Source organism: Lepidochelys kempii, chromosome 3 (genome assembly GCF_965140285.1).
Source record: "Lepidochelys kempii isolate rLepKem1 chromosome 3, rLepKem1.hap1, whole genome shotgun sequence".
NCBI lineage: Eukaryota > Metazoa > Chordata > Testudines > Cheloniidae > Lepidochelys > Lepidochelys kempii.
In genome coordinates, this window is record NC_136382.1 from 32,354,802 (window position 1) to 32,368,902 (window position 14,101).

Consider the following 14,101-nt stretch of genomic DNA (forward strand, 5'->3'; position numbering starts at 1 on the left):
CATGGTTCGAAGCACTGGCAGAAGCAACAGATTGTTGTTCCATACTGAAAGCGGCATGTTTATGTAAATAAATGTACAGTGAGAAAAATTGTTTCTAGGAGAGCAGAATGTTCCTTATTAAAATTTGTGAGCCATTAAATGTGTAGACTACACCACAGGAATACTGAAAATATGGCAATACAGGCATCTTGGCAATCTGATGGTGTAACAAACAACTTGTCATTACAGTAGAACCTCAGAGTTATGAACACCTTAGGAATGGAGGTTGTTCGTAACGCTGAACAAAACGTTATGGTGGTTCTTTCAAAATTTTACAACTGAACACTGACTTAATACAGCTTTGAAACTTAACTATGATGAAGAAAAATGCTGCTTTCCTTTTTTTTTAGTAGTTTACATTTAACAGTATTATACTGTATTTGCATTATATTTTATTTTATTTTTTTTTGGTCGCTGCTGCTGCTGCCTGATTGCGTACTTCCAGTTCCAAATGAGGAGTGTGGTTGACTGGTCAGTTTGTAACTCTGAGGTTCTACTGTACTTCAAACCACTTGAACATAGTTTGGAAGTAGGGAAAGAAAGAGAGGGTTTAAGTGCAGCCATTTAAGTGTCAGAGACAGAACAACTGTTGAGCTAAGTCTTAGCCTAATATCACGAGACCTGTAGAAGCAGGGCTCACGTCAGAAGCGAGTGGGAAATAGCAGAATAGTCAGCGTGACCTAGCCTTGAGATAGCGATATTTTGAGAACAAAAGTGAGAAAATACAGGAATGGGCAGGACATAACATAAACAAATTGCAGATGTTTTTAATTAATGCACGCCACTAAAATGTATAAATGCTTGTGCGATATTGCTTGTACTTCGAAGAAACTGAGGCAGAGATGTTCTCTGCCAGTTGTATTCTTCCCTTGCAATTGCTCGAATAAAGCTGTCTCTGATTTTGTTGCTTCCAACCTGAGAATGGAGTTAGTTTTCTTCTACAATAATCAATAAACCCTATCCTCAGTGGAATCCTTTGATGTGCATGAATTCCTTCTAGCTCGCTGTTTGCTCAGTGTGTGTAATGCTAGCACTTTAAAAGTGTGGGGTAGCTACAAGGTCCAGGGCATCTGGTAAAACCACTTTAGGAATTACTATCTTGGATTATGCAGAAGAGTGAGTACCTACTTTAAAGTTTTGTTTTTTGTATTGGGGAAGCATTTTTGAACAATGAATGTTTTCTAATATGCTGTTTGCTTTGTTCACTAATGCAGAAGTAGGAGGTGTCAAAATTAAGTACATTCTTTTTATGCTCTTTATGCTCCTAGTGCCCTCTTAAGATATGTCAGTTAAAATGACATTTGTGTCAACCAAGGAAAAGTGATTGAAGAGCAGCAATGTAACCCGTCATCTATGTAATATAGACTGACTAAATTTACTTCAGAATACTAAATTTTAATTTTATTCTTTTAATATAAACTTATTCCTTATATAGACTTTTCTGCATCTATATATATTTCCGGTGTCATTCCAGTTACACCTTACAATAAAAGTTTGTCAGATTCTTAGAGATGAGCCTTGATAAGTTATTTCTGTATCTAAATGTAAAAGAACATTTACTAAAGCTCTGAGGCTTTTCACCTCCATGGTAAAGATTTATATCTGACAAACAAGAAAAAGCTTTTAAAAAGTAAGATGGGTAACATTTGTAACATTAGCGACATACCAATGTCTTCTAGAGTAACATACTGTGCCTGTCTTCTACATAAGAAGGAACTAGGGGAGCTTTTTACATTTTGGATTTGGCACTTCTAAAACTTTTTTTTTTTTTTCCAGGGTTAGTTTGAAAACCTAGTATTTCATTCTTGTTGTTTATCATTCTTGTACTGTTTTGAGCGTCTGACAGAAAGCTGGGAATATCTATAAATATCTCACAAATAGACTATTAAATACTACCATAAAGAATTGTTTCTATGCAGTATATTTCCAGACAAAAACTATGTTAAGAGTGGAGGTTGACCATACATATTAGTAAATTGGGGTAAAACACATTCTAAGGATATTGCCGTTATCTCAAAACCAAGAGTTTATAAACCCATGAATTCACTGTTAAAGTTAAACTTGAAAGAAATCCTATCATGTTAAGGTAGAGAAGTGCACAGTTAGGGCAGCCAAACAACCTTAACATTGCCCTGCAGTGACACCATGTGATTATGATTAGGACATTTTAGTGTTTGTGGTCCCAAATTAGATTACTGATTTTTTAACACATTTTTCTTTTTTCCTCAATATGTCCTGTGAAAATTTGGGATTAATTTGGCTGAGTTATGAGGGTTTAAAAAACTATACTTTATGCAGGCTCAGTAATGTATTGTTACTAAAAGGGGTTTTAATAACTATCTCCCAGTGCGCTTCTGGGAAGGGGGGCTGAACTTGCTCATGAAGTACCTGCGGAGTCATGAAATATGCAAATATAAACTGATGTATTCCATATTATCTGTTATGGCTTGTACTGAATGAGGCAGGGTTCTAAGTAGTAAATTTCCTACCTGTACCCAACCCTGCACTTCTTAGGACCATCATGGGGGAAGAGACCTCTCAGCTTTCTTTTCTTCCAAATAAACTTTTTTGAAAGTGCTGTTTTAAGGCTTCAAAAGTAGCTGCGTAGTCCCCCTCCTTTTGATGAAGATGTAGATGGCTGCTGCTGCTTTGCCCATGGAGCAGTTAAGGAGGTCTAAGAATTCTTGATGTCTATTTTATCTGTTGACCATTTCTCAGTATAAGGGGTTGAATCCCGCTTGTTCTGTTCATGCAAATAGTCCTCCTGAAATCAGTAGAACTATTTGTGAGAGTAAAGTAGGTGGGATGTGTCCCTAAGTTCTATGTACACAGCTGTGGCTATTTTTAGTGGGACTTTTTGGCCATATTTATTAAATATGTATAATCCTAGAAGCCCTTGCATGCACACTATACCTAAATCACTTGCATTTCTTGTATTACTTTTAGCCACTTTGGAGGTATATAGAGAATACTCAAGACGAAAGACTGTTGGTCTACAAATCTGAAGATATTAAGGATTTCTCGCGGTTACAGTCCCCCAAAGTATGTGGCTATTTAAAACATGAGGAGGAAGAATTACTGCCTGAAGGTCTAGAGGGCAGCCATTTAAATGAAGGTGAGCATCCTGCTATTTAGAGTGAAATGTTTGAAACCTATTCATATAGCTACGTAGTAATGTAAGACTAGTATCTGCCCCTGAGGCTTTCATGTCTGGAAAACTGTCTACTTTGCTGTCTCTCTCTTATCACTTTATAACTTTTAAAACTCATTGTGGCAGGGGAGGGCAAACACACCACCAAAGGTCTTTACCAATTTGGGGGAAGGAGGATGCTCAGAAAGGACATTGTGCTCCTCCAAAGCACAGAACTGACCAATACAAGTCCCTCACCTTTACAATGACTTAATAGTTAACCTGTTTTGCTTTAAAGGTGACCTGAAAATGGTTTTATGGGATTGTGCCTTGCTTTTGTCTCTTTATGATGTACAAAGAGAGGCTGTATGGCATCTAGTGCTCTTCTCTAGAGAGTCTTTTGAGCCATGATTGACTCTGTGTAGAGTTGGATCTAGCCCTTCTCTGTCAGAAGGGGGATTGGTAGAACACAGGGGATGTAGATGGGAGGTTTGGTTAAGGGGGAAGTGATGTGAAAGGCTTAGTTGACTGGCTGGAGAAATAATGCTAGTTTTACTTGCTCTTTCCCTGTACAGTTTCACTGTTCTCCACTACTTTCCTAGAACAAATAGATTGGAGGAGTATTAGGAGGACTTTTTATGCTTTCAGAGGGGTTACTCAAAAAAAAACCCCGAAAACCTAATCACGTTATCAAATTGAAACTAAAGATGTTATAAATTGTCAAGGAATGTGTGTCTCTCATGTATTTGATTTCACTTAAACATTCAAATCAGTGAACATCCTTCGGGAGAAAAGAGCCATTGCAGACCATTCCAAGAACACATGCAAGATATTAGTGGTGGCAGATCATCGCTTCTTCAAATATATGGGCCGTGGGGAGGAAAGCACAACTATTAATTACCTAGTAAGTACATGACAGTCTGTTATTGTTTGCTAGAAGAAGTCACGCAAGCAGATGCACTGCAGCTGGAAGCTGGTGCTATAGTAGTTAGAAAGCTATCATGACCTATATGTTATCCAATGCTGTATTTAATGGTGAACTCTGAGTGCTGTTTACCTGAAGGGGTGTTAAATTAAGGTTTTTTTTAAAAGAAATTATTTTGCACTGGTGGCTAATGCTGCAATTAAATAAATCTTTGAGCAGAATATTTTTAATCAGCTCTTCTAACTTCTTTCATCCCTGTCCCCCCAATTGGGTTACGTATTAAGATTTTCTCTAAGAATTGTCTTTTTTAACTTTAAGTTTCTAGAATCATATAGATACATTAATTTATGTTGTTGTTTGGCTTGTTTAGTGTGAAGCTCTTCATTTAAAATCTACTAACAGTGACTATTTGAGTACAGGATATTTTTCCAATTGTGTAACATTTCTGTCCAAAAGGATAAGTAGTTCACAGCCAGCCTACTGCATAGTTATTTATAGCAAATCTAGAACATCTCTCCCTTCTAACCAGCCAGAAATATCAGGAAGAACCCGATAAACTTCTGTGATAAGAAAAATGTGCAGTTCTTAAAGAAATATCAAAATAAGATCACCCACGTTCATTGTATGAATAAACATGAGTGCAACAGATGATTCTTCTTCGAGTAGTGTCGAGCTTGCGTCTCTGTGCTGTTGACAGGAGAACTTCGGTAGCAGTGTCTGTTAGACCCGCACGTGTGCTGTCTCCCTTCATGCCCTGTCACAAAGCTAGTGAATGTGCGCTGGCTAACCCCCCTCAGTTCCTTCTCAACCGACCCTGGCTAGAGACGGAGCTATTCGCAGTCTATTGGGACCATTACTTTCGATTTGCATCTCTGTAGTTAGCCCCCTAGTTCTGAGTTGTAGTTGTAGCCTTTTCCCTTTTTCTTATCTTTTTCCCCTGAAAATTTAAAAAATAAAATAAAAAAAGACTACCATATATATGCAATCATAAGCCAGTTCGTTTATAAGCCGACCCCGCAAGATGGCTAAGTAAAAATGGTAAAAACTGTATGACCCTTTCATAAGCCGACCCTATATTTCAGGGGTTGGCAAACTTTGGCTTCCAGCCCCATCAGGGTAAGCTGCTGGCGGGTCGGGACGTTTTGTTTACCTGGAGCGTTCGCAGGCATGGAGGCCCTCAGCTCCCAGTGGCCATGGTTTGCTGTTCCCAGCCAATGGGAGCTGCGGGAAGTGGCGCCACTTCCTGCAGTTCCCATTGGCTGGGAACGGCAAACCGCAGGCAGAGGGAACTGAGGGGCTCCATGCCTGCAGAAGCTCCAGGTAAACAAAACGAAAATGTATTGGATATTCAATTCAATGAGTTCATTGAGTTTAAAATCATCAAATTTTGGTGTAGACCCGTTTGTAAGCCGACCCCCGCTCTTTGATGCGTCCATTTTTTTTTACCAAAAATATTCGGCTTATGAATGAGTATATATGGTATTTTTTTCCCCACTTTTCCCCCCCTCGTTGGGGACCCTTCCCCCAATGGGGTATGTCTGGTTCATCGGGCTTCAAGAAGTTCCTCTCTTGCAAAGAGGCTATCCCTGTCCCAGACAAGCACTGCCTGTGCATTTGCTGCCTTGGGGAAGGCCACATTCGACAAAAGTGTGATCTCTGCCAGCTTGTAGACCCTGGTCTCATAAAGACAGAGAGCTCAGACAGAAGATTATTTTCATGGAGGCGGCTCTCCAGACCCACACCACGAGTCACCTGGCAGACGTGAGTCTTCCACACAGCCCTCAATATCTAAAAGCTATGGGTTGAAGAAATAAGCCCCACTGACCCCTCTTACATATCCTTGAAAAAGAGAGCGGGAAGTCCCTACATTGAGCCCCGAGATAGCCACAAACACTTTTCAGGGTGCTCTGTATCCTTGGTATTCTCGGCAAGACCTTCTCAGACCAGTACCCATGACTCATGAAAGTCCTCTGTGGCGTGTACTGTTGACAAGTCCATGTACCCAATGGGCATGGGCATCGAGTCAACGGCACCAAGGGATAAGGATAGGAGTAAGCACTCCTTTAAAAAGATACTGCCAGTATGCAATACTACATCAGTACCACCATCGATGCCTCGTTCAGCACGAGAGCGACTGATATGGACAAGATCTCCATTCCCCCCAGCATCAAGTCAGTTGGTACCGCCAGTATTCTGAGACTTTAGGGATCTCCATGTATTGGATGTACTGGAGTCTCATCTCCTCAGTGCTGGAACCTCTGCAGCGAGTCTTCAACCGCCATGGGAGTCTTCCCCACTGCCCTGACATGCTCTCCCGCTCTTCGGTCAGGGCTTGCATAGCAAACCTGATGAGCTGGCACGACAGTACTCCCAGGCTCCTTTACAGTAGCTGGTAACAACAGGGTCCTCGAGCATACCCTCATGGCCTCACCACCCTTGGGAACTATCACTGACCTCTATGCCACCAGCACTCCAGTGACCATACTAGGACCCTTGGGCTGCATATTGCCACCATGCCTCTCGAGCTTCCAGTCCCATCCAAGAACCCTTGAGAAACATCCCTTCAGTCGCAGCTTCCAGAGCTTTGGAACCTCCGGAAGAAATCATGAAGGAACATAAGAGAACTGTTGAGCAAGAAGTGACCCCAAGGATCATATCCTCCTCTTCCCTGGATGAGGCCGTCATGCATTCTCCTCCATCTTTGGCAAATTACTTTTGCCTCTTCCAGGACCTGGCCAAAGAGTGGCAGACAATCTCCAGATATCACTAGAAGAAGTCAGGGACACCCACCATTGTCTTCTTGATACACTCCACTCATCCTTTTCCTCAGAGATCACCCTATCCATTAACAAAGCCATTCTGGACCCAGCAAGAACCATCTGGCAGACCCCAACATTGGTGGCACTGACCTGCTGGTGAGCAGACAGAAAATATTATGTCCCAGCATGGGAGACTGAGTTCCTCTTCTCCCACCATCCACCCAACTTCATCGTGGTGGACGCTGTTAATTCCCACTGATGAGCGGGAATTCCCCACTCTCTACGATAGGGACTGGAAGTGTTTTGGACTTTTTTCGGGATGAAGATGTACTCCTCTGCCACACTTCAGTTTCAAATCACCAACTACCAAGTCCTGACAGCGAAATAAGACTACATAAATTATTTGAAACCAAACAATTTTATTGAGCAGCTGTGATCAATTCAAATCCGTTATTCAGGAGGGACAGTTAGTAGCAAAAACAATGCTACAATCTGCCCTCGATGCAGCCAACACAGTGGTGAGGTCCATCTCCACGGTAGTAATGATGCGACGTGCATCATGGCTCTGTCTCTTGGGCTTCCCGAAGGAGGTACAGTCAACCATCTAGTGCCTTCAAAGGGAAGGTCTTAACTCTTCGCGGAAAAGACTGATGCTTCTCTTCACATCCTGAAAGATTCTTGAGCCACTCTCCATTTGCTGGGCATCTACATGCCAGGGCAAAAGAGGAAGTTTAGTCCACTGCCTCAGCACAAACCACACACCTCCCAATATCCAGATCAATACTACTATGAGCTGCAGAAGAAAAAGGATAAATTTTCGAGGTGTAAACTATTTGGCCCGCAACCTTCCTCATCCTAGCCATCTATGTCCAATAACAAATTTTACCATGTTGGTCGAGGCGTCAATAGACCATTTCCCGCGACTGCTACAACCAATCACCGCGATCCACCCATTTGGCCACCAGTTGGCAGTGTTCAACAGCACCTGGAAACGTGCAACGTCGGACCAATGGGTCCTTGAGATCATTCACAAAGGGTACTCTATCCATTTTACCTCTTTGCCCCCTCCGCAACAACCTTCCCTGTCCCACTTCAGGAACCCTTCTCACAAGAGTTTACTACAACCAGAGGTAGATAGTCTCCTTCAGCTAGAAGCCATAGAACTACATCTACGGAGTAAAAAATTTTACTCATGTTATTTCCCAATACCCAAGAGGAAAGGAGTTTGGAGACCTATACTAGACCTCAGAGCTCTCAATAAGTTTGTCAAAGCTCAAAAATTCAAGATGGTCACTCTAGCAACGATCATTCCAGTGTTGGAACAGGGAGACTGGTTTTTGGCTCTTAACCTTCAGGACCCCTATTTTCATATTTCAATTCTACTGACTCACAGATGATTTCTCAGATTCATTCTAGGACAAGACCATTACCAGTACAGAGTACTCCGCTTCAGTCTATTATCGGCCCTGAGAATATTTTCCAAGGTTCTCTCAGTAGTGGCTGCACACTTACACTCCCTATGGATCATAATTTACTTTTATCTGGGCAACTGCCTCCTCAGAGCCTGGTCTCTCCAAGAGGTTCACCAAATCACCAAACCTGTAAACAAATGCATTGTAGAACTGGGTTTACAGATCAATGCCCAAAAATCCAGTACAACACCTGGAATTCATAGGGGCTGACCTCAACTTGCTACAGGCCAGAGCTGTCCTACCTCAAAACAGATTTCTCTCCCTGGCCACACTCGCAGAGACCATTCCAAACAGCCTACAAATATCACCCAAACGCTGCCTCCAACTCCATGACTCTTCCTCATGTCTTAGGCTATGCACTGACCCTAAAAAGATCAGGGCTCTGTGAGCGCACCTAGTGGCTATAACAGCCTTCAACCAACCAGTAGAGGGATCTTCAGTGCAGTCACACCCAACCATCAAAAGATTCCTCAAGGGTATAGTTAACCTCTTCCCCTAACCTCAACTTCCTACTCCCACATGGGACCTCAACCTGATATGTGAAAGGACTGACTTCTAGGCCTCCCTTTGAACCCACGGCCACCTGTTCGCTTACATAGCTCTCAGTGAAAACAGCCTTCCTGATGGCAATCACCTCGGCTAGGAGAATTAGCGGCTCTGTTGGCACATCCCCCCCACGTGGTATTCTTTTGTGACAAGCTCGCATTCAGACCACACGTGAAATTCACTCCCAAGGTAACCTCCCTATTTCACATGAATCAATACTTTACCTTCCAGCCTTTTATCCCAAGCCTCACTGACACAACAGGGAGGCTATACTACATACTCTAGGTGTCAGGAGAGTCCGAGCCTTCTATCTGGACAGGATGAAGATTTTTCAGGAAGTTCCCAAGACTTTTCCTCTCTATTGCAGAAAGATTGAAGGGCTCAGCAGTATTAGCCCAAAGACTCTTCAAGTGGGTCTCCAGCTGCATCAGACAATGTTACCAAGTTAGCAGTATGACCCCTCCAGATACTATTTGTATACACTCCACAAGGTCGATCTCCTCATCCATTGCCTTTTCCAAGAATGTCCCTGTCTCCGAGATCTGTAGAGTGGTGACATGGGCGTCAGTCGACACTTTCACAGAACATTATGTGATCACTGGGGACTCCGCCTCCAGTGCCATCTTCGGCTCGACTGTGCTGTCATCTGTAACTGACCCGACTCCAAAGTCCCAGCTCTCCTGTGGGGATGCTGCTTGGGAGTCACCTGCAGTAGAGCACCCAGAAGGACACTACTTGAAGAAGTTACTCGCCTTGTGTAGTAACAATGGGTCTTTGAGATGTGTGCCCCTATGGGTGCTCCACAACCCACCCACCTCCCTTCTACTTCGGAGTTCTTGTCAATGATTCTGCAGTAGAGAAGGAACTGAGGGGGGGGTTAGCCAGTGCACATTGACTAGCCTCGTGGCGGGGCACAAGGGGAGACAGCGCATCTGCGAGCCTAATAGACACTGCAACCAAAGTTCTCCGATCAGCAGTACAGGGACACAAGCACACCTAGAGTGGAGCACCCATAGGGACACCCATCTCAAAGAACTATCATTACTGTACAAAGTGTGTAACTTCTAACATTTCTTACCTGCTTAACTGACTGGCTGGCTGGCTGCTAGTATATTACAGAATGTACCATATTCTCCCCTCAGTCTTAGTGCACAATTAGCACATTCTTTCAGATAATATCACAGTAGCTTAGTATGGAGTTGCCATTTGCGACTTTGTAGTTAAGGTAAGTAGAACAGACAAATGTCACCTTTAGGCTGAACTGTTGTAACTTGCTCTACCTGAGACTAAAGATGCTGTGAGATGAGAGAGAACATGTTAGTGTCCAGGCTTTGCAACCTAGACTGGCTTCTTATTACTAACGGATCCACTCAAGTTCCATGTATTGACCTTCTGGACAGTCCTCACTGTTTTTACAATCCATGAATGGTGCCTAGATAAAATAATAGAAATGGGAGGGCCCCAAGGAACCTCAAGAGGTCATCTAATCCATTCTCCTGCGCTGAAGCAGCACCAAATGTACTTAGATCACCCCTGACAATTGCTTGTCTAACCTGTTGTTAAAAACTTCCAGTGACAGGAATTCCCCAATGCCCCTTGGAAGCCTATTCTAGTGCTTAACTATCCTTATTAGGAAAAGCTTGCTAACTATAATCTAACCTAAATCTTCCTTGCTGCACATTAAGCCTATTATTACTGGTCCTACCTTCAGTGGACATGAAGAGAAACTGATTACCATGCAAAACTCCTATTAATACACCCCCGAATTATATTAGCCTTTTTCACAATTGCATCACATTGTTGGCTCATATTTAATTTTCTGATCCACTGTAACATCCAGATCTGCAGTACTGCTCCCCATTTTGTTTAGTCTTTATTGATTTTTGTTGATTTTCAGGATGAAATAGATTCAAGTTTCTATTTTTCCAGTTTGTCAAGGTCATTTTGAATTCTAATCCTATCCTCCAAAGTTCTTGCCACCCCATCTAGCTTGGTGTCATCCACAAATTTTATAAGCAAACTCTCCATTCCGTTACCCAAGTCATTAATGAAAATATTGAATAGTATGGAACCCAGTACAGCCCCCTGCAGAACTCCACTTGATATGTAATCCCAGTATGACAGTGAACCATGGATAATTACTCTCTGAGTAAAGTTTTTCAACCCGTTGTGCACCCACTTCGTAGTAGTTTCATCTAGACCACGTTTTCCTAGTTTGCTTATGAGAGTGTCAAAAGCTTTACTGAAGATAAATCACATCTATGGCTTCCCCCTATCTGCTAGGCCAGTAACCCTGTCAGAGAAGGAAATGAGGTTGGTTTGACATGATTTGCTCTTGATAAATTGATGCTGGCCATTCCTTATAACTCTGCTCTCCTCTAAGTGCTTACAAATATTAGTTATGATATCTTTTCCAGTTAGGCTGACTGTTCTATAATTCCCCAGATCCTCTTTGTTCTTTTTAAAGATCGGTGCTGTAGAAATGCTTAGATAATGTGTGCAGGAGAAAAGGTCTGCTCCTGTTAGCTTCTTTGATTCCTTCTGTGGCCAAAATAAATGACACATGCGATTACAAATGGGCTGGCCTTATGTGTGGGGAAGGAGTCTATTTCTCTAGAAGAAACCCGGTTGGAACAGTCTCTGTGAATAGGGAAACATCTGCTTCTAATATGCCAGCAAAATTTGGTTAAATGGATCTTAAAGAATGACATTATAACTGTTTACAAACAAAATGCGTTAAAATCTAAACTCGGCTAGGAGGAAGAGAGGGACATTTCAAGTATCACTATCGCTAGGTGTTCCTTTTATCAGTTTTACTGTTAGAAGAACTTGAATCCCCCTTGATTCTATTCTTCCCCTACCCTCCTAATCCCAAAACCAGCCAACAACCCTACTGTTCATCCTGAGTGAATTTGGAGGTGCTGTTCAGTATAAACAGACATGCAAATTTCTGGATGGAGGATGTTGCTTGGAAGGGGTGGCCTGGGCTATAAAAAACAAAAGAGCCAGGAGAGAGGAGCAGATGCTCTGGAGCCCCAGCACCAAATGTAGTGAGGAGGACAGCAATAGCTTATTGGACAGCAGAGAGAGCCTGAACACCAGGATCGCTCAGTACTGTACTTACTAGTTTTTTTAAAAAGGCGATAGTGGAATGCTACCATATGCATAAAGTATTTACCAAGATGATTTATTCTTAACCTTATGTTGCTTTTCCACTGCACTGTACAAAATAATGGTAAATGGCAGAGTCTGCTATAGTTTGACGATGGAAAACTTTCAGGAAAACATTGTAAAACACCTTGTACCACGCTGCTCTGATGTTTTTGGAACAATACATTTGTCCATTGTGTTTTGTGAGGTGCAGTTTTGACTTGAAATGAGTGTTCATAGATACATATGCTACAACTTTTTTTGGATATTTTGGACTATGTTACATGATAAGAATTTGGATCTAAATAATGGTTTATTTTCCCCTTCCATGCATAGATTGAATTAATAGACAGAGTGGATGACATCTATCGAAATACCTCTTGGGACAATGGAAACTTGAAAGGATACGGCATACAAATAGAGCAGGTATTCATGGATTCAATGCAAAGGGTTGTGAATCTTGGGCATTAGAGCATGTTCTGGATGTTATAAGTTCTGATTTTTTAAAAAAGACATATATAATACATTTGGAGGGTGGGGTCTGGAATCAGAATACAAATAATCAGAATACCAATAATCAAAACTTATTAAATTGTTTACTTCCATCATATAAGTAACCCCTTAAAAGCATCATGCTAGGGATTTTCATAGCTAGGTTTGTTTTGGCCCATCTTTTATCAGACACTTACAGCTGTTGGAGAAGATTTCAGGCTGAGACTTGGCACATTTGATCTCTGTTGGAGAACTTTTTTTTTTGTTTCTGCTAAATTTGAAAAATGTATGCTTCTTCCATAAACATACTATTGTGCAAATATTGTCACATATCCCAGTGGTGTTGGTGTTTATCTGACAGAGCCCAGAGTGTTCAAAGTGACCCACAATACAGATAAAAAGCCACAATTCCTCCTCTGAAGAGCAGCAATTAATTTCAGACATGATGTAATGAATGGTGCTGGGGGTAACAAGCAACTGTGGGGGTTGGAGGAGATGGGTGACATCAATAAGTTTATGTAGTAACTCTTGAAAATTAGAGCTCCGAGTGGTGGAATAATGTATTTAAAATAAATGGAAATCTTTGTGGGCTAATTTCTTGTAGGCATGATAAAAGTGGGTTTTACAGAGGGCATGCATGCTGTGTTGTGTACACTGAAGCAGAGGATTTTTCATAAGGAGTCATGACATCTGGCTCACTTTTTTTGACCTGATTACTTGTGGTCTTGCCTAACTTAGACAAATCTGGTCTCAGAGTGCCGCTTTAAGCATAACCTAACTAGATGTTCAAACCTGGGGGGGAAGGGCTGCTTTGACACAGTTCTCTGTTTGCTAATCTCAAAGTACCGTGCCTGAAATTTCAAAGCCTGAAAATGTCGGGTGTGGAAACGGGCCACAATTGGGAAGGTCAATGCAATCAGGTAGTCAGCACATTGTTTCCTTCAGCCAACCAGGCAATGTTGTTTTAGGTGGCTGCAGTTTTCTCTAAGGGCGGAAACAGAGTTGGGGGGGTCCCCCATGTTTTCCCCCTTCCATGACTTTGTGGAAAATTACTTGTGACCTCAGCAGCCTTAGTAATCATGTGACAAAAGATGAGGCAAAAATGCTATAAAGTAGGTTTTGTGTTGTTGCTGGAACCTTAATTCTGAATTCCTGGAATCTTTTGGGACTTATCTCAAATGTAAAATGCATTTTTATTTGGAAAAGTGACTGTAAAAATGGTTCTCTGGGGCCCGGCTTTGTGTGTTGATGATTTCCATATCAAATGCAATTTACAAGCTATTTCCATCGGCCAGCTCTTAAAGTTCATTTTGGGAGCTGAGAGTCAAGCTATGTTCTTTTCTTGTCGTCATCTTGAGTAATAAAAGTTCTGATGGCCATTATTTACAGCATAAACTCTAAAAGCCCAGTGTTACTCCCGTTTACTATAACATAACTAAACATATGCCACACTGCAAGCTAACTACCTCTTTAGTCAGAAAAGCCTAAATATGACAAATGTGCTTTTAGTCATAAAACTTTTCAGTTTTTCTTTTTTCGCATCGAGATTCCTAAAAGATAGGTATCCTTGTAAATTTGCTTTGGTTAA

The 14,101-nt window shown here is 41.8% G+C and overlaps 1 protein-coding gene across 1 annotated transcript in view; it reads left to right on the plus strand.

Annotated features, from left to right (window-relative positions):
• ADAM17 (ADAM metallopeptidase domain 17) overlaps positions 1-14,101 on the plus strand; it is a 61,814-nt gene that overhangs the window by 26,440 nt on the left and 21,273 nt on the right. Inside the window, exons 5-7 of the mRNA XM_073336049.2 lie at positions 2,986-3,154; positions 3,943-4,073; positions 12,358-12,447. Of these exons, the coding sequence (XP_073192150.1) occupies positions 2,986-3,154; positions 3,943-4,073; positions 12,358-12,447 (390 nt within the window). The remainder of the gene's footprint in view (positions 1-2,985; positions 3,155-3,942; positions 4,074-12,357; positions 12,448-14,101) is intronic.